This window comes from Mesoplodon mirus, assembly GCF_964341445.2.
Source record: "Mesoplodon mirus genome assembly, chromosome: 10".
Taxonomy (NCBI): domain Eukaryota; kingdom Metazoa; phylum Chordata; class Mammalia; order Artiodactyla; family Ziphiidae; genus Mesoplodon; species Mesoplodon mirus.
In genome coordinates, this window is record NC_138986.1 from 97210730 (window position 1) to 97232358 (window position 21629).

The 21629-nt window shown below is 36.3% G+C and overlaps 1 protein-coding gene across 9 annotated transcripts in view; it reads right to left on the reverse strand.

Moving 5' to 3' along the window:
* Nucleotides 1–21629, reverse strand: part of IBTK (inhibitor of Bruton tyrosine kinase) — a 187490-nt gene that overhangs the window by 64401 nt on the left and 101460 nt on the right. For all 9 annotated transcript variants that reach the window (XM_082633402.1, XM_082633397.1, XM_082633399.1 and 6 more), the window contains 8 exons: nt 17214–17903; nt 12345–12441; nt 11093–11217; nt 7415–7525; nt 5902–6072; nt 3782–3899; nt 3516–3696; nt 1184–1307 (listed from right to left, as the gene is read on the reverse strand). In XM_082633402.1, coding sequence (XP_082489528.1) covers nt 1184–1307; nt 3516–3696; nt 3782–3899; nt 5902–6072; nt 7415–7525; nt 11093–11217; nt 12345–12441; nt 17214–17534 — 1248 coding nt within the window. In that variant the 5' untranslated portion in view covers nt 17535–17903. The remainder of the gene's footprint in view (nt 1–1183; nt 1308–3515; nt 3697–3781; nt 3900–5901; nt 6073–7414; nt 7526–11092; nt 11218–12344; nt 12442–17213; nt 17904–21629) is intronic.

Below are 21629 nucleotides of genomic sequence, written 5' to 3' on the forward strand. Positions count from 1 at the left end.
GTACACAAAAAGTAGACTATATTGATTAACTGATTCCATCAGACCTTGGTTGTCATTTTTACAGGAAAGTAATTAATTTTACAGGAAGTAAATATCCACGTGTATAAACAAGCTAGATCCGTATTAATGTAAATGAAATAAATCCGGAAGTCAAATGTTTTTATATTCAACTTGTTAAATGCAATTCCATGCCTCTGCTTCCTGCTTTTAGTACAAATTAGATCTCTAAATCTTAAATATAGTTCCCTCAAATAAAATGATCAACCACAGTAGATTTATGCCCGTAATGTACCAGCAGGTGGAGCTTTACAATTAATTCTTCAATTTCTAAAATGTCAAATTTTATAGCACTTTATAAAACCTCAGAAAACTTGCATGTTTTTATTTTATAAACAAAAAGCAGAAAGCAATCCGTGTTTTTCCAGTCACAGTGTAAAATTTTTTCAGTGTTTCTAATGTATAATACATATTTTTTAATTGACAATTTTATCAGAGGAATAAAAATTAGAACTCTATTTACTTAAATGAAAAGAGGTAAGAGAGTCTTTTTTTTTTTTTTTGGCTGCACCGTGCAGCATGCGGAATCTTAGTTTCCCGACCAGGGATTGAACCCGTGCCCCCTGCATTGGGAGTGTGGAGTCTTAACCCGTGGACCACCAGGGAAGTCCCAGAAATTCTTTATATAGTGATCTTGAAATATATTACATTTCCTATGATAGTTATGATCTCTGAATATATATTATGTGTACATTTGTTTAAAACCAAATTTGAGAGAAAATTTCCAATTATGTATTTTTAATATTGCCAGCTTAGCTTTTTACTTTTTTTAAGAATAGTTATATATCTCATATCTATGCAATTCAATACCATTTTTTCAGGACTCAATGTATATATCAAATAAGCTATCAAAACCCCTTACTTCCATTTTAAGCACAATAAATGAAACTTTGAACTACAGTTTAACAAGACAGTACTATGCAACATCAGTTAAATGTCATCATACTTTCTTTGAAATACCAGCTCCCAACTCTCAATAATTAGTACTGGACATCAAAAACAAGTAGGGAAACAAAAGTCAACAGGAATCATCACTATCATAGCAATACAGTTTTACATTATCAGGTCTCCTACAGCTATCAACTGAGAACAAGATTACTATGCTTTTGTATAAATATATACTCACCCTTCCAGCTCCATCCATTGCAAGAATGCAAATTTTTTCACCCCCATTTTCTTTCAAATGTTCAGGATCAACTTTGTATTCCATATGCCCCCCAGAAACAAGAACCTTTTTCACATTTAGTTGTCTGGGTGAAAAAAAACATTCTAGATTAACATATTCTCTAAAACATACAATCAATTTTAAAGAAATTACTCTTCAAACACTAATTTAGGGTGATTACTGTGAAAGGTGGAGTAAGATGATTTGACCTCTGGTATCCTTAGTTCCTCCTTTTATGAGTTTCCCCGACACAATGACCATTTCTTTCTATAGCAAGTCCTTCCCTCCCCAAAAGTCTCTACCTACCCAGATCCACACATTAAATATCTAAAACCTCACTTGCTCATGTACACACATTCTCTCTAGATTAAATAACTGATAAGGCTAAAAGCTCCTAAATATATCTGCATTTTAACAGAAAAAATTTAAGCCTCAAATCAAAACAGAAATCCTTAATTTCAAATATGGACAACTTTAAATAGATACACCTACCATAAAAATCATTAGTATTGCTAATTTAATAACTCATCCACTAGCCAATTCATTATACATTTCATTACATCTACACACGTGATGTGCCTATAGTATTGTGTGAAACCTGCCTGCTATTACTCCAACGATTATCCTCCCTTTCAGATATTTTACCCACGTTTTAAAATGTTTTTCTTTCTTTTTTGTTTAATGTTTTTCTTCTCAAAATTACTATGTTGTAACCAGCTGTAACAAAAGAATTTTCTTAAGTGAAAACTTGGATGTAACTTATATTTATGTAATTTAATGTTATCAGGGCAAATTTTATAAATGTAAAGTAAAAACAAAACCTAACATTCCACAAATCATCTCATGCTCAGAAAGAAACCTACATAGTCAGTTCTAAGAAACATGTATGTTCACATTTTCATGTTTTTATAACTGAAATATGACCTACAATTGATAACCTTCCAGTTGTTACACACAGAAGATAAGTTGTATATATTGATGGTTGACATCCGCTCATGAGCTAACCTCATAGTTGGTATCTGTTCACGAAGTTACCATCTCATTGACATTAACAAAAGCACATTCTGTTGCATTTCAATTCAAATCCCTGATTACTTTAAAAGTTGGATATGGGCCTCCCTGGTGGCGCAGTGGTTGAGAGTCCGCCTGCCGACGCAGGGGACACGGGTTCGTGCCCCGGTCTGGGAGGATCCCATATGCCGCGGAGCGGCTGGGCCCGTGAGCCATGGCCGCTGAGCCTGCGCATCCGGAGCCTGTGCTCCGCAACGGGAGAGGCCACAACGGTGAGAGGCCCGCGTACGGGAAAAAAAAAAAAAAAAAAAAAAAAAGTTGGATAGCTACTCTCTAGAATTCCTACACACTCCTGCTTCTACTAACTAAGCTATTGTATCTGCTCAAAGATCTATTTCTCTACTTGTATTTATTACTACAGTTATAATGAAATATTATGTAAACCAATGAAATATTAGTCTGAAAAGAACACTTTCTATAAAAGCTGAATACTTTAAAACGACACAATAAATATGACAAGCAAAAAATGGCTGTCAAATCAGATATGGATTAACCAACTATATAAAATACTGAAAATGTATAAAAAATATAGGATTCTGCCCTTAACTTACTTCACACTTGTTTTTAAGCACTTGCTCCTTAAATCATTCAAAATGAAGTAACAGGTAACACATTATAAGTATTATAAGTATGGTTTATGCACAAAAGACAGAGAACTCCAGTTGGTAGGCCCATCTTAGTGTTATAATTCCCTGCTTTAACTGACTTTTTGATTAGACAGCCAACTGCTTGTTTACTGCATGTTACTAAAACAGGTAACAACTGGCTATACAGACAAAAAGATAATAAAATATACCACTTAGGTATAAATACAAGGACTGAGTAGAGGGTCCACAGAATATGATTATTTTTTTAAAATAAATAAGTGTATAATATATAAAAGGCTACACGTGAACCAATGATGATAGTGTCACAAACCAAGAATTATGATTCATCTAGTTCTGCGCACCTGAAGCATAAAAAAAGGGAAACTTATAGGTCATATTTAACCATATGTTATCATAATTCAGAAATACTGTTTAACAACCTACAAAGAACTTTTGTATATATTTACTGGATGTCTGCCAAAAGACTAAGATTATCAAAGGCAAAAATTCCTGACTTTCCCACCGTTCAATTTTCTCCATTTGACATTTCAGAGAATGCATAAAGCTGATACTCAGATATTTGCTGGAAGAGCTGAATTGTTATTAAAGTGTTTCTTTCACAAAAATACACATACTTAGAAGCCATCTTCTTGCACTGATAGTCTGCAAGTAAGTAAATATCTCCCTTTGTGGTAACACAGACAGTTGCCCCATCACTAGCAGCAACCAGAGACACAGTTATGTCCTTATGATGAAGGGCAGAGACTTGACGAGGAGCAGTTACGCACTTTTCTCCATTGGGATCTAGTAAATAACCTAAAAAATTACACAAACAAATCACAAAATATCCGTTTTAAGAACACAATTTATTTCTCAGATACTGTCATCAGGGATTTCTTACCCAGCTGTCCACCATTTAGTCCCATAGTGTAAACAGCTTCTCTAGTCCACAGCACTGTATGAAACCTGCCTGCTGCTACTCCAGTGATTGTCCTCCCTTTCAGATATCTTGCTTGCATCTATTCAAAAGACAAGTAAGACTTCCGTTTACTATGTACCTATGAACTAACAGAATTGTGCACAAGATCCAGTAGACCAGGGTAGCAAATACATGGCGTTATTTGCTGCCAGTACCCCCCTCGAGTGCTAATGGCATTCATCACTCATATACCTCAGCGCTAACACTGACACCCCAACTGTTCTCAGAATACAAGACAGCTTGATGCAGCCACCTTAAGTCAGCAGTTTAAACATGTACAGAAAAAAAAACTGACACAGTATAAAAGCCAAATCATTAAACTTTTGTTAACAAGCAATATGCAAAACAGGCATTCTCATTCTTATTAAAAACTACGATACTTTTTTTTTTTTTTTTTTTTTTTTGCAGTACCCTCTCACCGTGGTGGCCTCTCCCGTTGCGGAGCACAGACTCCGGACACGCAGGCTCAGCGGCCATGGCTCACGGGCCCAGCCGCTCCGCGGCATGTGGGATCCTCCCGGACCGGGGCACGAACCCGTGTCCCCTGCATCGGCAGGCAGACCCTCAACCACTGCGCCACCAGGGAAGCCCAAAACTATGATACTGTTGAATTTGACAGATCCAGAGTACCTCAACAGTGACACTACTGACAGTTTGAGCCAGATCATTCTTTGTTGTGGGGACCGTGCTGTGCATCGAGGGAGCTTTAGCAGCATCCCCGGACTCTGCCCACTAGGTGTCGGTAGCACTACTCCCACCCCTACACCCAGCTGTGACAACTAAAAACGTGTCTAGACATTGCCAAATGGCTCCTGCGGGTACAAAACTGTCCCCACTTAAGAATACTGGCTATGTCCGTATCAACCCAGAGCTCCACGGTAACCACACAATGAGAATAAAAATGGGAGTAAAATCTACCATTCCTAAAGAAGTCTGCAAAATGATTAAATATCTACAAATTCCACAGTTGGTTGGGGAAAATGGGCCTAAGAAGTACCACAGATTGCAAACTATCTCTATTATTTGGAGTAATTCCTGTTGATTCATTACCATCCAGATGGAAAAGCATTGGATTTTAAAGCTTATTACTAAAAATGTATATCTAATAATCATTTTAAATCCAGAGGATTAAACCAGTGAAGTCTAACACCCAAAATGCAAAATCTTACGAGTTGAAAACACATTTGCTGTATGTGATGATTCCAGTAACATATTAATTTAAAGCACCAGTCCTGTCCTGCGTACTAGGTCCCTGAAGTTGAGGAAAGGCCACCCTCTGGTGGTGGTTGTACAAACGGGAAAGGGAAAACAGAACAAAAACAGTTGCTTTTAGACCTATGTTCCCTCACATAAACTTGCCAGGTATGATTTCTGCACAGAGACAGATCTACCATGAAGCCAATAAGCTTAAGTTTCTGGATGCCTCATTTACATGGCCCATTTTTTACTTATAAAATTTCTGTTTTTTTCTTAAGGAGGGCCTCAAAATTATTTAAGTTTCAAACCCAAAATATCTGGATTCCCCGAAGCTTATGAACACTTACAAGTTGAATCTAAGGCAGTTTGCTGCCTAATTTCCCAAGTGCTTTCTTTCTCACTCCAAACAAATGTTAATCTGTACATTACTATGCTTAATTTCTCCTGTGAAAAATAAAACATATACCACTGAAGAAACACACTGTTGAATACAAGTAAAATAAGTTGCTCTGTCAATGCCTTCCATTTTTTTGTCCATATAGGTTTTATACCAATGGTCACCTTATTATTTAAAAAAGAGAAGTTTGGGCTTCCCTGGTGGTGCAGTGGTTGAGAGTGGTTGAGAGTCCGCCTGCCGATGCAGGGGACACAGGTTCGTGCCCCGGTCCGGGAATATCCCACGTGCCGCGGAGCGGCTGGGCCCGTGAGCCATGGCCACTGAGCCTGCGCATCCGGAGCCTGTGCTCCACGACGGGAGAGGCCACAACAGTGAGAGGCCTGTGTACCGCAAAAATAAATAAATAAATAAAATTTAAAAATGATAAAAAATAAAAAGAGAAGTTTACCTGTCTGGGTACATTACAACTGGAAGGTGGAGGAATGATTCCTAATTGATGAAAAATATTTAGACCAAACGTATAAACACATCCATCTTCAGTTAATACAACAGTATGATCCTTAGCAGCTGCCACTTGGGAACAATTATGACCACTCAGTCCTTCCACAAGCCTAGGGACCTACAGAATAAAAGTAACTTTAGTATATTAACCATTTATATAAAGTACAAAATACAAACAGAATCTTATGATCCCACATCCCAAGTGATACGACTGCTATACAGCTGTATCTATCATAGGCAAACTGTACGATTCAGCAAGGGGGAGAAAAGTTTAATGGACATTGCTTTATAAGTAAAATACGAAATCCCAATAAGACATTTCAATAAAACAATTTGATTCAATAAATGATTTTTGAGCACTTATCATTTATCATACACCAAGTGCAAATGTGTCTGGTTTGAATAAAGGGAGCTCTTCAGCCAAAGTATTCATTGGTGTAGTGAAGAAATAAATAAGTATACAGGAATCAATGCAGCCCTTCAATGCATAACCAAACATATGATACCATATTCCTTTAAAGTCATATGTTCTGGGTTCAAATCTTAATTCAGTCATTTACCAGCTATTTGATCTCAAACAAACCTCTTATCTTCTCTCATTTTCTTCATCTGAACACAAAATAATAATAGTATTTTGGATGATAAAACATCAGCATGAGGAGTAAATGAGTTAGTAAGTACAAAACACGACACTCTGGCTCAGAGTAAACAACTGGTAAGTGAGTGTTATTATTATTGTCATTGTATATAAAATGAGGATAATAAGGCCTATAACCTCACAGGGCTGTTGTTAGGCTTAAATCAAGGTAATGATATCGCATAGAAAGCATGAACAATGCCTAGAACATAATATACCCTCGAAAAATGGCAGAGACTACCATAGCTCTCTCTCATTTTTAAAGACCTCTTAACTGATGAAGATGCCAGCAGTCCCCTCAAAAAAAACTTACCTTAAAAATAACCTAGTGAGGAAATAACTTTCCTGAATGTAATCATTATTAGGTTTCTTCCAATTAGCACTAAGTTTCAGTAGCGTAAGAGTCAATTTTGTGATGATACAATGAAAATATTGGCCCAATTTTCAGACCACAAATATCTTAATGAGAAGTTAAAAATGAATAAAAACTTGGACCCTGGACTACAGGAAAAGAGTTTTACAATTAGTCTGATTTTTAAAATTTCAACTATGGAAATATTTTAAAGCTTACTTATGTACTCTCCTGACTCCATGTTTGCTATACAATATAATTTTTCTTTGATGCTTTAGAATTTTGCATCATATCTAAATCCTTATTTTGAACACAATATACCAGGAAAGTAACTGATCTTGTAAACTCTATTATCAGTCAGTATATTATTTTCTCCTTATAGTTGGTTAAAAAATTTTTTAGTTAACTGAAGTTTCCAGTTTATACAATTTTACCAAAGTTACCTAAACTGTATAATGACATTTCAATTACCAAGCATGTCTGTTCATCTCCATGGCCTAATCGTCCTCCAGGACCATGACCACAGGTATAAACTTGCCCTTTCTGAGACAGAAACACTGAGTGAAATTTACAAAGCACCACCTACAGGAAAACAAGAGAACATTATTAAACTTCTGTGAATAAAACATCCTTTATTTTATAAAAAAAGAAATAACAGAATATTACTAATTGTTTAAGCTAGATAATGGGTACATTAGGATTCATTATACTGTCCTCTCTACTTTGTACATGTTTAAAGTTTTCCGTAATAAAAATTTATAATATATGGTGGTCTCTTTTAAAACTATGTCTAAAAACACTGACATTAGGGGAAGAAAAGTTTAGAAGGAATTAAGCATGTGTTACCCACAAGAGACTAAACAAAGGAAAATGCAAATCTTAAGTATTCAACTACAAAAAGTAGTAGTCAGTTGTTTTCCAATTTCATAAAATCTCAAACAGCAAGAATTGAACAGAGTAAAATATGAAGCATAAAGATTACCAAACAGTGATTATTACTAAAGAAAATAGTGAAAATGCCTTAAGAGTATTTTTTCAACATCACCTTAAAAACAGGGAGTGGGGGATAAACAGCATGTGCTTTTTATACCTCTGATTTTGTCTAATATATCTTTAATATAATTACATGGCTTTAAATAATTTTACACTAATTTTCAAGCTTTTCTCTTTTCCCCACTTCCTTCCCAGAACTCTCCTTGCCCTCTGACAAACAGTTCCATTTTCATACATTCTTACCAGAAAACAAGGTTACTAAAAGGGTTGAACTGCATCAGCAGAAGGCAATAATAGGAAACCAACAGCAGTTTTAAATATGCATGCACTTACATACATAACCTGCAGGCCACACTTTGTTATTTTTCAATGCATCAGTATACTTATTTTACCTTAATACTATCTAAATATCCATTTTTATTTTTAAAAATAATCTGCATTTACATCTCTTATGCCACCCATAAATATTTCTAACTTAGGATATTAAAAAAAGGATTAGGAAATAAAAAATCCTAGAATTATTTTCCAGAAAGTCAGCATCCTTTGGAAAAATAAAATCATGGACTTCCCTGGTGGTGCAGTGGTTAAGAATCCGCCTGCCAATGCAGGGGACACGGGTTCAAGCTCTGGTCCAGGAAGATCCCACATGCCACAGAGCAACTAAGCCCGTGCACCACAACTACTGAGCCTGCACGCCACAACTACTAAAGCCCGCACGCCTAGAGCCTGTGCTCCGCAACAAGAGAAGCCACCGCAATAAGCAGCCCAAGCACCGCAGTGAAGAGTAGCCCCTGTTCACAGTAACTAGAGAAAGCCCGTGCGCAGCAACGGGGACCCAAAGCAGCCAAAAAAAAAAAGTTACAAGCTGAATTGCAAGCTCTGTTTACACATATCCCTAAACCACTTGGCGAGTTCTGTAAAACATGTGCCTATGATAATGCAAAAATCACTATCTTATTTAGCTGTACCACAAATACCTGAAAAGTCTAAAAATAAAACCCAAAATTGTATTCAAATGTGTAATACAAAGTTACAATCTGTAAGGGAAAAATTATTTCATGAAACCAGAAGTAATACATTTTGTTCAATTCTATATTCAATATTAGAATGCCATTCTATGTCTGACTTCTAGAAAACAACCAATACCAGAGTGTAAGACCTCCAACTTTAAAACCTCTGAATTTTTTAAGGAGGTAACTGACATGGATTTTCATCTTAATTCTGAGGAATATATTATGCTAACAATCATCATCTCTGTCTCATGGCAGTTAATTCATCTGGTACTATACTACAGAATCAGCCCTTTTTCAGTGAGTAATAGGGCTCTCAATGTAACAGGTACTCAGTAAATATTCCCATTAACTTGCTTCCATTTTTCTTACTGAAATTTACACTGCTTTCCTTCCTCTCAAACCTATCCACAGTGCTTGTGTTTCAATCCTCCTTTCCGTAGTTAAAAAAAAAAAAATCCCTTACATCCTTAATTTCTTCACAAAATACTCTCACATCCTTGCCTTAACTGAAATGTAGTTTTCTCTTTGGGTATACTGTTTCATCCTTAACCCTACAAAGTGGAATATGCTCAATTCTTCTACAGCACATGTATCTTAGGATCCGAAGGTACAATCAACCCGTTTCCTAATGCCACCATTATTCCTTCACTTTTGTGTAAAAATCTCTGCTCCGGAAAAATCTCACCTCATGAAATCTGACTATATCATGTACTAAGTCAGAAAAGGAAAACAGGTATCTTTTTAAGTGCCTCAACCCTGACCAATCATTAGTGGCTGTTGATGGGTGAATTCTGAGGACCTGTTCAAGTTCAGTTTAAAACAGAGAAAGGAGAGAAGAGAGGAGAGAGGAGAGAGGAGAAGAGAGGGGGAGGGAGAGAGAGAGAGGGAGGGAGGGACGAAGGGAGAGCAAGAGTATGCTGTGACTGATGGGCGACATCTACCTAAGGCTCTGAACTAGGTGAGGAAGAGCAGCCAGCCCTGCTCTAACAGCTTTGCTCACCCTCACTAGAGACTCTGACCCCAGGCCTATGACTCTGGTCCATCCCAAGTTCCCTCGAGGCCTATGGAGATGGCCAGTCAGCATCCTAGCCTTCAGGACACCACTCTACTCTCTACTTCTCTAGTCACTCTTCATCCCCATGTGGGCTCCTGTTCCTGGCCTCTCAATTGTTAATGTTCTCTTGAGTTTAACTCTTCTATTTCATTTTTTTAAAACTGCTATTGTGATACATTAATTAATGACTTTTGATGTGAAAAACAGTTTTCTACAGAACCCCAAATATGGTGGCCATATAATATATAATCCAAATATTTGGGGGAATAAAAGGGGAAAGACATTAACTATTACATCAGGGAAAAAAAATCACACAGAGATGAACTCAAAAGACATATTCTGAGGTGTAATCTTCAGGATTCAGAAGTTGAGATTTGTAGCTTTAAAAATTAAGTAGAGAATGTTTAGGAGTGGCAAAATTAGCACTTCAGACAGTTAAATTTAACTTGGAAAGAATGTCCGGAGTACAACTGAAATGAAACTCAAGAGGAAGAAAGGCTGAGGCTAGAGATATAAATTACACACACACACACACACACACACACAAAGAGAGTTACAGAGAAAGATGAGTATGCCAACAGTAGCAAAATCCACTGACGTGGAATCATCCAGAATAATGATTTAAGGCCAAAGACCAAACCTTTACAATTATCAACTAAAATTTTACAATTACTTAAATTTAAGAACTCAGGTTCACTTACCTAAAACTAATAACAAACTTCATTTGAGTATCAACAACAAATTCACTTGAGAAACAATTTGAAGAACTCTAATTAATTAAGTAGAAAGAAAAGCTAGAAAATCAACACAACCTCTACCTTTTTAAAATTAATATCTGTATAATGCCTTCTAACTTCTAACATGTCTTACACAAACATCTCATAGTTTTATGATATTTTACATAGTCTAAATATGATTAAGACTAACAAAATCTAAAAAGAATTAGTAAAGTTCTGTTGATCAATCTCTTCATTCAAATATGTTACTGCACCTTCACCAAAGTTAACATAATCCAAATGAAAAGATAAGCTATCAAATACAAAAGTTCTTTTTAATCTCTAAAAGTACTCAGATTGTATTTCAATATACCTGCTTGATATAAACCCCACTCCTAGAGAACAGATCCACCAACTCGGGATGATGTTTGCTATTCTGGCTTCCATGACCCAGGGTGAAATTTGTATTATCTCCCCAAGTGTAGACATCTGTAGGATCTAAAATGAAAATTAGTTTTTATACTCTTTTACATTTTAAACAAGTATCAGTGTAGTTTATTTATAGACATACTCCACTAATCAGTTTACCTCAAACATGATTCTTCACAAAAACTAATTTAATTACCATATTTAGAAAGATATTACCAACCCTCTCTTTTAAATTATGAATCTAATAATTTACTATGTAACTCTAAGAACAGAAATCAGAAAATCCAATTCAGCACAGGCCTGTCCCAATGTAAGCAATCTAACACTTTACCCTTGTTTCTTTAGAAGTTAAAGTTTAACTGCCAAATTATTAAAATATCACCTGCCATATCCACCTAGTTTCCATGAAAATAATACATATAATTATTTAAATGTAAAATGTTATTAAAACATTTAATATATAAAGGTTCTAAATGAAGCAAACATGATATTAGTTCCTATTTCTAGGGAAACATCATCTTCCAATAGTTTGCTCTTGATAGATGCAAAATCACACTAGAGATTGGGCCAATATCCATTAAACTGGGATAAAACTTAATCACAGCTAATTATGATATAAATCTTCATTTTTATTTTGGAAGGCTTATAAAGTTCTTGAATGGAACTGTAACTGTAACTTGCAATATAGTGTCCAAGATAGAAATAAAAATGAAGAACATGTCCTTACTTAGCTTGCTCACTAGTTAAAATGCAAATTAACTAGTGCCCCCATTAAAATCTCTTCTCCTTTTCAGTCAATCTCCATTACCAAAGTTCACAGGGCAAAAAAATTGAAGAGATAAGTGCAATAAGAAGGAACATGTGGGTAGAAGAATCACTTCCTTTCCCCCTCTACCTCAAATGCTGTTACTTTTTGAATGCACATCGATGGCTTTACAGTAGTTACAATTCTAGCTGCCTTCCCCTTTTAGGCTGTGTTTTTACTCTTATACACAGAAATGAACACTGAATCTGAAAAATGTAAAATAAACCAAAGTGCTCTGAAAGAAAACCAAAGTTATCAACCAACATATACCAGTGTAAAAGTTCTTTGCAGATATCCACACAAATTTTCTCAGGTATTTCTATAACAATAAAATTTCATTAAAATTTCCTAAGCTGTACCTTAATGGAATATATTTGTGGAATTTTCTTACCGGTATTTCTGAATACTACATGAGCTGGTCTATCCTTCATTACAAGATCCAAAGCTGACAAGCCTTCTTTATCTTGAATATACAGACTAACACCATGCTAAAAAAAAAAAGGAAAAAATATGTGTGTGTATATACAGATATATATGTATTTATTTTTAATCATTTACCTATAATCAGTAATTTATCAAAAAGTCAGATGATCAAACCCATAAATACATTAAAAATAAACATTTAATAACAATTATCTCCTGTGCTCATACACATTTATTTCTCACATAAAAGAAAACTAAGAGAAATCGAATATCGAATTCTTGGGGAAATGAAGAAGAACCAGAAAACGTGAACAAATAAAATAACATTTAAAATCAAAATGAAAAAAAAATCAAAATGAACTAGATATGAAAGTTTCCATGGTAAGGCAGGTCAGTTACTGAGAAAGCCCTAACTTTTGGTCTGGGTCTACATGTGTGTGTACACACACATGCTTTCTTTTTTTGTATTTAAAGAGCCAAACTCCACATCCAGCTAAGGGCTGTAAAGATTTCTACACAATGGCAAACAATACTTCTTACTTTTTATATATATGTTTTTTAGGATTTACTGTATATAATGTGATCACCTATGCTCCACCTTTTTGCCTTAAATTCCATTACATCTATTACTGACATGAAGACAATTATATTCTTTTATTTCTACTTGTGTGATATATATTTTTATATTTTTCCACTTAAAATTTTCTACTTAAATTTTCAGAGCATTGTCTCTTACCACTTATAGTTAGATTGTATCAAAAAAAAAACCTGAGAATGCACGTGTGTGTGTGTTTTAAGAATGAATTTAAAGTAATCTGTAGTTTTATATCTCCAGAATTCAAACATGAAACAGAACATTTTCTGTCCCGTTTATTTAAGGCAGTTAGAACACCCTATCCCTAGCACCATATTTACTGCTTTTAAAATATAACTGGAGGAGGGGAGAAACAGACCAATGTTCAATTCATTTTATTATTACTACATACAGTGTTTTAAACATAAAATGTACTCCTTTTCATAAATAACTTTTAATATTTGCTGATAGTTTAATAAGGCATTCAACAATAATTTTAACTCGTGTGAGTGATCACTGCCTCTCCATCTACACACACAGTTTACCTGGGCAGTTACAGGTTGAGATGAACCATGAAGTTTTTAAACTCTAACCACATGTTGGAATACTCTTTTTGGGTTACTTAAGAAAGAGAATCTCCTCTTACCTCGTAACAATGGATTTTAATAAATTAAAATCAAGATGGTTCCAGATGGTTTTAACACTTGATTTCACAAGGGTTGTCAGTGAACAAAAATACTCATTAGTGAGCTAACGAATAAAACAAAATTCATAAGTGATCTAAGATCTTAATAAATTTAAAAGTGTATGTTGCCTGCTCCTTTCAAAGTTAGATATAATAAACCCATGTGGGAAGACCTGAGCTTGGCCTTCATAAGGCTAAGAAGGGGAGATTCCAGGGCACAGCGTTCCAAGCTACGAATCTGACAAATAGGGTCCCAGAAAGTTAGATCCCTGGAGAGTTTACTTTATCAGTTTTATAAATTTGTCCTAAACTTTATATATTTACCAACTGGACCCTAATGAGACTACATACAGTTGCATCACCCTAAGTAGCCCCAACTGCATAAAGGACTAGGAACCCTTTTTTGCCTTTACAGCTCCCTACATATGGAGGTCTCTGACACTTTCTAATATGCTCACCTTAAACTCTAAAGGTAGTAGCATCAGTGTGTAGTCTAGTCTATCCCATTTATTAAAAGATCAACTCTTTACATATTCCCAAAATAGTAGATAAGTTCATTACCTTATTAAATAGCATCTAAGTATAACCAAAAAACAAACCAACAAACAAGAAAATGATTCTTTTTTTTTTCCTATTACAATATCCCTAGCACTTAGATCATTGCCTAATACACATTAGGCACTAAAAAAAAAATGTATTCCAAATACCTTACAAACAGTATATCACTTAATCCACACAATCTTATGATTCAGGAAGTTCTTCCATTTACAAATGGGAAAAATTAAAGCAAGTTCTTCCAGGTTAGTAATATAAATAAACCACCAATATTAAAGAAAAATGGTATAGAGGTAACAGACACAGGAGGACCCTACAAACATAAACATGCCTCCTGTCACAGAATCAAGAAGGTAATGAAAAGCTGCATAAGATATGCTGTTTCTACTCTGGCTTTTGGTAGACAAGAAGTTTCTGCTGAGGTTTTTCATCTTTGGCAATCAGGAAACTGATAGCATGGGTGTTTATTTATTGTACAATTTTAGCACTTAATTTTAAAATTTCATACCTATAAAGTTTTTATCGAATGTAATTCATTTAAAATGTGTTTTTCTGTACAGCCTCTTCTTGCTAGTCCGTAACACCTTAAATGCTATAGCGCTATCACCAAAAGTGGCACTGACGTGAACACCCCTATCATTGCAGCCCTTCCAATTAAAGGAGTGTTAAACGGGGAAAGAAGTCTGTGCTAAAAAAATGCAGATGGCTTACAGCAACATGCGAATACTAAATGGATAAAAGAGGTTTCTGTGGGAATATTTTTATCAGTGGGAAGCATCCATGTTAAGTGTCTATCACGGATCAGAAGGACTCTGATGATAATAAGACAGTCAAGCCAAGAGCAAGGTGGCCCAAGGCACAATTTCCTGGTTTCGCCTAGCCAAGATGGCGAGGATGACTGAGGATTTCTAAAGGGAAATGAAACCCAAAGGGAGGGAAGTTCCAAAATTCAGACCAGAACCGACTTCAAACTGAAGCCCCAAATCCTAACACCGGACTGGCAACCCCGAGGACCTCAGAAAATCCAAGGACACTCTCAAGCTTGAAAGGATTGGCAGTCATCCAATTTTCCAGCAGAAACTGGTGGGAAAGGGTAGAAGTGGTAGAGCTGACAGAGGCTTTAACTCTTACTAACCCAGCTTTTCCTGTAAAAGAGGTTACAATACGGGAACTAAACTGACACCCAAAGGTTTCAGATATAAGAGGAGTTAACAGTACTATTACTAAACTTAAGAAAAGTTTTTCTTCACTGAAACTCCCTGGGGGGGGGGGGAATAAGGAAGGTGCCACTATTATGCTCTTTTTATAGATGAAACTGAAGTTCAAGACTTAGTAACTCATCTAAGAGGACTCAGTAAGTAGTAAACCTAGATAGTTTAGCTCCAAAAAAGGATATTTTGCTATTAACACATACTGAAAATTATTTTGATCAGTAAATGTTACCACCTAAAGACAACTATGTAAACAATTTTTCTGAAGTCAAAAACAGACACCAGGACTTCCCTGGTGGCACAGTGGTTAAGAATCTGCCTGCCAATGCAGGGCACACAGGTTCGAGCCCTGGCCCGGGAAGATCCCACATGCCACAGAGGAACTAGACTCGTGCACCACAGCTACTGAGCCTGCACTCTAGAGCCTGTGAGCCACAACTACTGAGCCCACGTGCCACAATTACTGAAGCCCACACACCTAGAGCCCGTGATCCACAACAAGAGAAGCCACCACAATGAGAAGCCCGTGCACCGCAACGAAGAGTAGCGCCCACTCACTGCAACTAGAGAAAGCCCGCACACAAACCATCACCCAACGCAGCCAATCGATCAATCAATCAACCAATAAATAAAATTTAAAACGAAAACAAAAAACAGACACCAAAGATAAAGACAATGAAGATAAGCACCCTAATGCCCTAATGTGACCACAAGTGCCTTGAGGACAGGAACTGCTTTGTTCTTCTCTGGTCCTCCACAAACATAACTAAATGCCTATACACAAGCTAATTGTTCAATTTAAAACTCATGACTTCTAACAGTTTTTAATTTGCATTCATTAGTGAAATGACATCCATCGGGGTATATATCAAAACACTTCATATTATTTGGCTAAACAGTACAACAAACCTAGATTTCATCTGCTTGATGGGAAATTTAAAATAAACTGATTCTAATTATTTTTTTAGAGGTAGATTTTTTTTAATAAATTTATTTTATTTATTTTATTTTTGGCTGCGTTGGGTCTTCGTTGCTGCACGCGGGCTTTCTCTAGTTGCGGCGAGCGGGGGCTACTCTTCGTTGCGGTGCGCTGGCTTCTCCTTGTGGTGGCTTCTCTTGTTGCAGAGCACGGGCTCCAGGTGCACGGGCTTCAGTAGTTGTGGCGTGTGGGCTCCAGGCGCGCGGGCTTCAGTAGCTGTGGCGCATGGGCCTAGTTGCTCCACTGCATGTGGGATCTTCCTGGACCAGGGCTCGAACCCGTGTCCCCTGCATTGGCAGGCAGATTCTTAACCACTGTGCCACCAGGGAAGCCCTGATTCTAATTATTTTTTTAAAGAACTATAAAAACTTTACCCTAGCCAAACAAGAATTAAACACACTACTCAAAACACAGTCCCTACATGATTTCAATAACCAGTGGCCGTTTAAAGTAGATAATAATATAGTTATACAAAAGGAAACAATTTCTTAAAAATACTAAAAGATATATAGTACTGAGTAAATGACAAAATGGGATTTACTTCAAAATAACATGGGGTGGAGAAAGTCAGTGGAGACATACATAACACAAAATTGACCAACAGTTCATGATACATTGTAAACTCTGGTGTATGTTTAAAATTTTATATCATAAAAGGTTTAAATTAAAAGGATATATGAGATTTGAATTCTAAAGATGAGTTATAATAGTTAAAGATATCAAACAACTGATAAGAACTCAAATCTCTTTTGGAAAATAAGTGGAATATATGAAAAAGATTAAGAAAAACACACGCCACACCAAATAGTTTTAAATAAACAAATGACACTTACCTTCAATAGAGACCAAACACAATCAATATGTCCATAAAAAACGCTTCTATGCAAAGCTGTCCATCCTGACTCCTTGTCTTTCACCAATGGATCCACTCCTTTCTCAATTAGCCAATCTAACACTCCTTTCTTTCCACAGGAGGAAACAAGGTGGAGGGCATTTCTGCCAAAGGCATCCTTGATAGTTGCAGCATTGTAACAATGACTGGAGAGAAAGGCCTTAATCTGGTTTTCACTCCCCTTTGTTACCACAGAAAGGACATCCAAAGCATGCTGCAGGGATCGACATTTTGATGTGCAGTCGGGGATGGAAGAATTCATCCTAATTGTTTTAATACAGCTTACTTCTTCTGAACAGTCAGAAAATTTTAAAAAATGAAAAAGCCACGACACAAAGGTGCTATTCGGAAAGATTTACAGAGAATAAATGGCCTGTTTCGGGTTATAATTTAAATCCTCATGGCAGCAGTATAAAACTATATGGATTTGTACAATTTACTTTGGCACTTAAATCCAAAAGTTATAAATAGCCCTATCAAGTTTATATCAAACACGAGTTCTTTATTTAAAAAAAAAACCTTTCCACAGTTTATAAATGATTCCTGGAGTCAAGCACCACGGGGGAGGAGGAGGGGAACTCCCCCTCCACACTGTCGGGTCCTTTTAAATATCCATGATTGCAAGTGTGACCTATAAGAGAAGGAGAAAGATAAAGTAAAAAATACACAATCTATCTCTTGCTCAAGTATTTTACAATACAATTACCTCCATATTTAAGTGCCCCTAATTCCTATTTCAAAAACAAACAAGCAAATAAATGAGCCTACCAACTTCTCACTGATAGGATAGTCGCTCCTCCTTCCCAGTGATATTTTCTCCCTATGGAATGTGTGGCAAAGTTAGAGCTTCACTGACAAAAGCTCGACCTCCTCTCCCAGTTTTGATAAGGGAGGTTAGTTCTGCTCGGCCACAAGCCTGATTGGAAGGTGGCTCCATCCACCTCCACCCGAGAAAGTTGAGGAAGAAAGGGGAGTGGATCCACCTGGCAGCAACCCTGCAGCCTGTCTGCCCGGCTTCTACAAATGGTACCATACAGATAACTGGAAGGGTCAAAGGGCTCTCACATCCGTGGTATGTCTAAGTTATTTGACTTCACCCACACTTTATTTCAGAATCCAGACATTACGAGTAGACATGTACATGTGGAGTGATGAAGTTAATGCGTTTAATCAGGACTCCCCAAATGGAGGCCACCCCCGTGGCCTCACCCACATCACAAATCTAAACCTGTCAGTCTGCACCTATAGGACACACCTGTCAAGGAAACCTAAAAACAATCAATCCTCCAACTCCGCTTTAGCGAGTTCACCTCAACTCTAGAAAACAGGACCTGCTCGCCTTATTAGGAAATCTCCAGCCTCCTAGCCAAGCACACCCTGCTTCAGAGCTGCCTCTTCTAACATTCTGTAAGTCTCTCTTGCCCAAAATCCCTTGGAAGATGGCTTCACCGCCAGTGAGCACTGACTGCCCCCCTACCCCGCAATCCATGCGTTGTTTTCCCTTGAACAAAGGACATCCAAGTCGTTACTAAATTGTTTTAATTCTGTCATTTGACAGGAGAGACAGAGAGAAAACGAGAGAGAGGGAGGAGTGGGGGAAGGGAGGAAAGGAGAGAGAGAAGAGAGATTACTTTGTGCTATTCCTGTGTTTGAAGTGCTTTTCAAGCCCTGGAATTGTAGTCACCTGTCCATTTCAAAGGTGACTTTTAAAAGAAATGCACTTCAAAGCCACCTGGATATTGTTTTTCAGATGGCCACAGTTCTGCATTATCTGCTCTGTTATTGTTGTTAATATCAATAAATTTAACTAACCATGTTAAAAACAAACAAACTTTCCACTAATAGAAAAAATTTTCACGTACTGAGATATGGGGAAGTCATTCTGGCTTATACACGATTTGGCTTGAACTTTATGCTCACTGAAACAGCCTGTCTTATGGCCTGTCAAATGCACATTGTACATCTGCTTTAACCATTAAAAAAGAGTGTAGCTCATCATCCAGTAACACAAAAGGTTAAGTTGCAACCCACTGCAGAAGCCCACTGACAGTACATCCTGAGGGAAATTCAGGATGGGAGAAACAGGATGAAGCATTCTATGCTTTGGATCTACCGGCTCCTAGGTAGGTAAGAAGACCAGATTCTTGCACCTTCCCATACACAGGAAAACACTAAAATCATTAACATGAGATATCTGTTCTTTGTGATTAGCACTAATCTTTTACCAAGATGTATGCTTGACTACATGTATTCAAACACTACAAGTATTTAAAACATACAGAAAAAGGAGAAAATTTTTCCTTAATCTATCATCTCCACAAATCATTAAGAGACCAACAGAATAAAAGTCAAAGAATATGACCACATTTCTCAAAAAAAAGGGGGGGTGGATTTAAATGGATTTTTAAAAAGAAAGAGACACATCATTCAAAAGAAATGTAAATTAAAACTATAATGAGACACCATTTTTATCTATCAGAATGACAAAGATCAAAAAGGTTGATATTACTATGTATTGACAAGGTTGTGAAGAAATAGAAACTCTAACTCCATTGTTGGTGAGTATAAATCAGTACAGTCTTTATGGACAGCAATTTAGTAGTATTTACTAAAATGTAAAATGCACCTTCCTTTTGACTCAGTTTTACTCCTAAGAATTTAGCCTGTAAAACTATATCCACGTGTGAAATGGCATAAGTACAAGAACATTCATTGCATCACTGCATGGAAAAAACCTAAATAGTTAAAAGATAGTTGTGGCATGTCCACTCAACAGAAGATTATTCATGTATCAAAAAGAATAAAGTAGCTATATATTTTCTAACATGAAATAATCTGCAAGATATATTGTAAAATGTTTCTTAAAACTAGATGTATCTGTAATGTCACGTATGAGAAAATGTACATGTAAATATGTTTATGCTTGAATATGCATGAAAGATGTTTAGAAGAATACACAAGAAAATGGTTAATAGTGGTTGCTCTAGGGAAGACCACCAATGGTTGGAGACAGATATGGAAGGCAGACTTACTTTTTACCACTACTAACCTCTTCTGAATGCTTTACCATGTATACGTATACCTACTTTAAAATAAACATCTTAAAAATATAAATAAATGCTAATATATTGATTAGAGAGGCCACAGAAAAGTCTAGAAAACTCAACCATGATACATGAGCCTCTAACTTTTTTCCAATATGCTAATGTGTCTGCTTTGCCCATTCAGATCTGGAGAAATGAAATATCATTGTCAACTACTTGAAAAGCTACTAGCCTTCAGTTTCTTCACTTCCTGTTAGAAAACTAACCACCAATATAAAATATTAGAAATTTTATATCTAGATTGGACTACTTTAAGCATTTCTCCATCAGCTTTTTATTTATCATCTCCTAATTATCTTCTTCTTTCAGTATTTTTGTGCTCTGGATTTTAAATTAGTAGTCAATCCATCTATAATGGCTAGATTTTAAAGCTTTTATAGTAGAAATTCTACATAAATTCTCTTCTCCAAGGTATCAAATTAAGTTCCACAAAATACTTTTTTTCATTTTCATTTATTTTAAAAATACAGTCGGTCCTCCATATCTGTATGTTCCACAACCGTGAACTGAACCAAGCTTCAACTGAAAATATTTAAAAATTCCAGAAAGTTCCAAAAAGAATAGCTTGAATTTGCCTCATGCTGGCCAACTATTTACATAGCATTTTCAACTACAGTTGACCCTTGAACAACACAATGACCCTCTTACAGCTGGCTTTCCCTATACTAGGTTCCTTGTATTCACGGTTCAACATCTGCAACTTCAACCAAAGGCATCCTGTAGTACTGCAGTACACATTTACTGACGAAAATCCGAGTATAAGTGGACCCATGCTCTTGAAACCCATGTTGTTCAAGGTTCAACCATATTTTCATAGCACTGACACTGTATCTAGATATTCTAAGTAATCTAGAGATGATTTAAAGTATACTGGAGAATATATGTAGATTATATACAAATACTATGCCATTTTATATAAGGGACTTGAGCATCTGTAGATTTTGGTATCCGTTGGGGTCCTAGAACCAATGCCCCGGTGATACCAAGAGACTACTGTATTTATCTGAATGACAGAGGAAAAACGGTTATAAAACTATTTAGAGCAACACAAGTGAGTTTACATATACGTATAGGAAAAATTTCTGTGCACCAGCCATAAACATTCCAAATCTGTATTTTCCACTCCCATTTCCAACCACACTAAGTCAGAAATCCTAAACCTAACTAGTTCTTAACTATTCTGATTTCCCCATCTGGAAATGATAGCACAGAAGCAGACAACTCCTAGTCCTTTCTAGCTCCAGTTCTGTTTC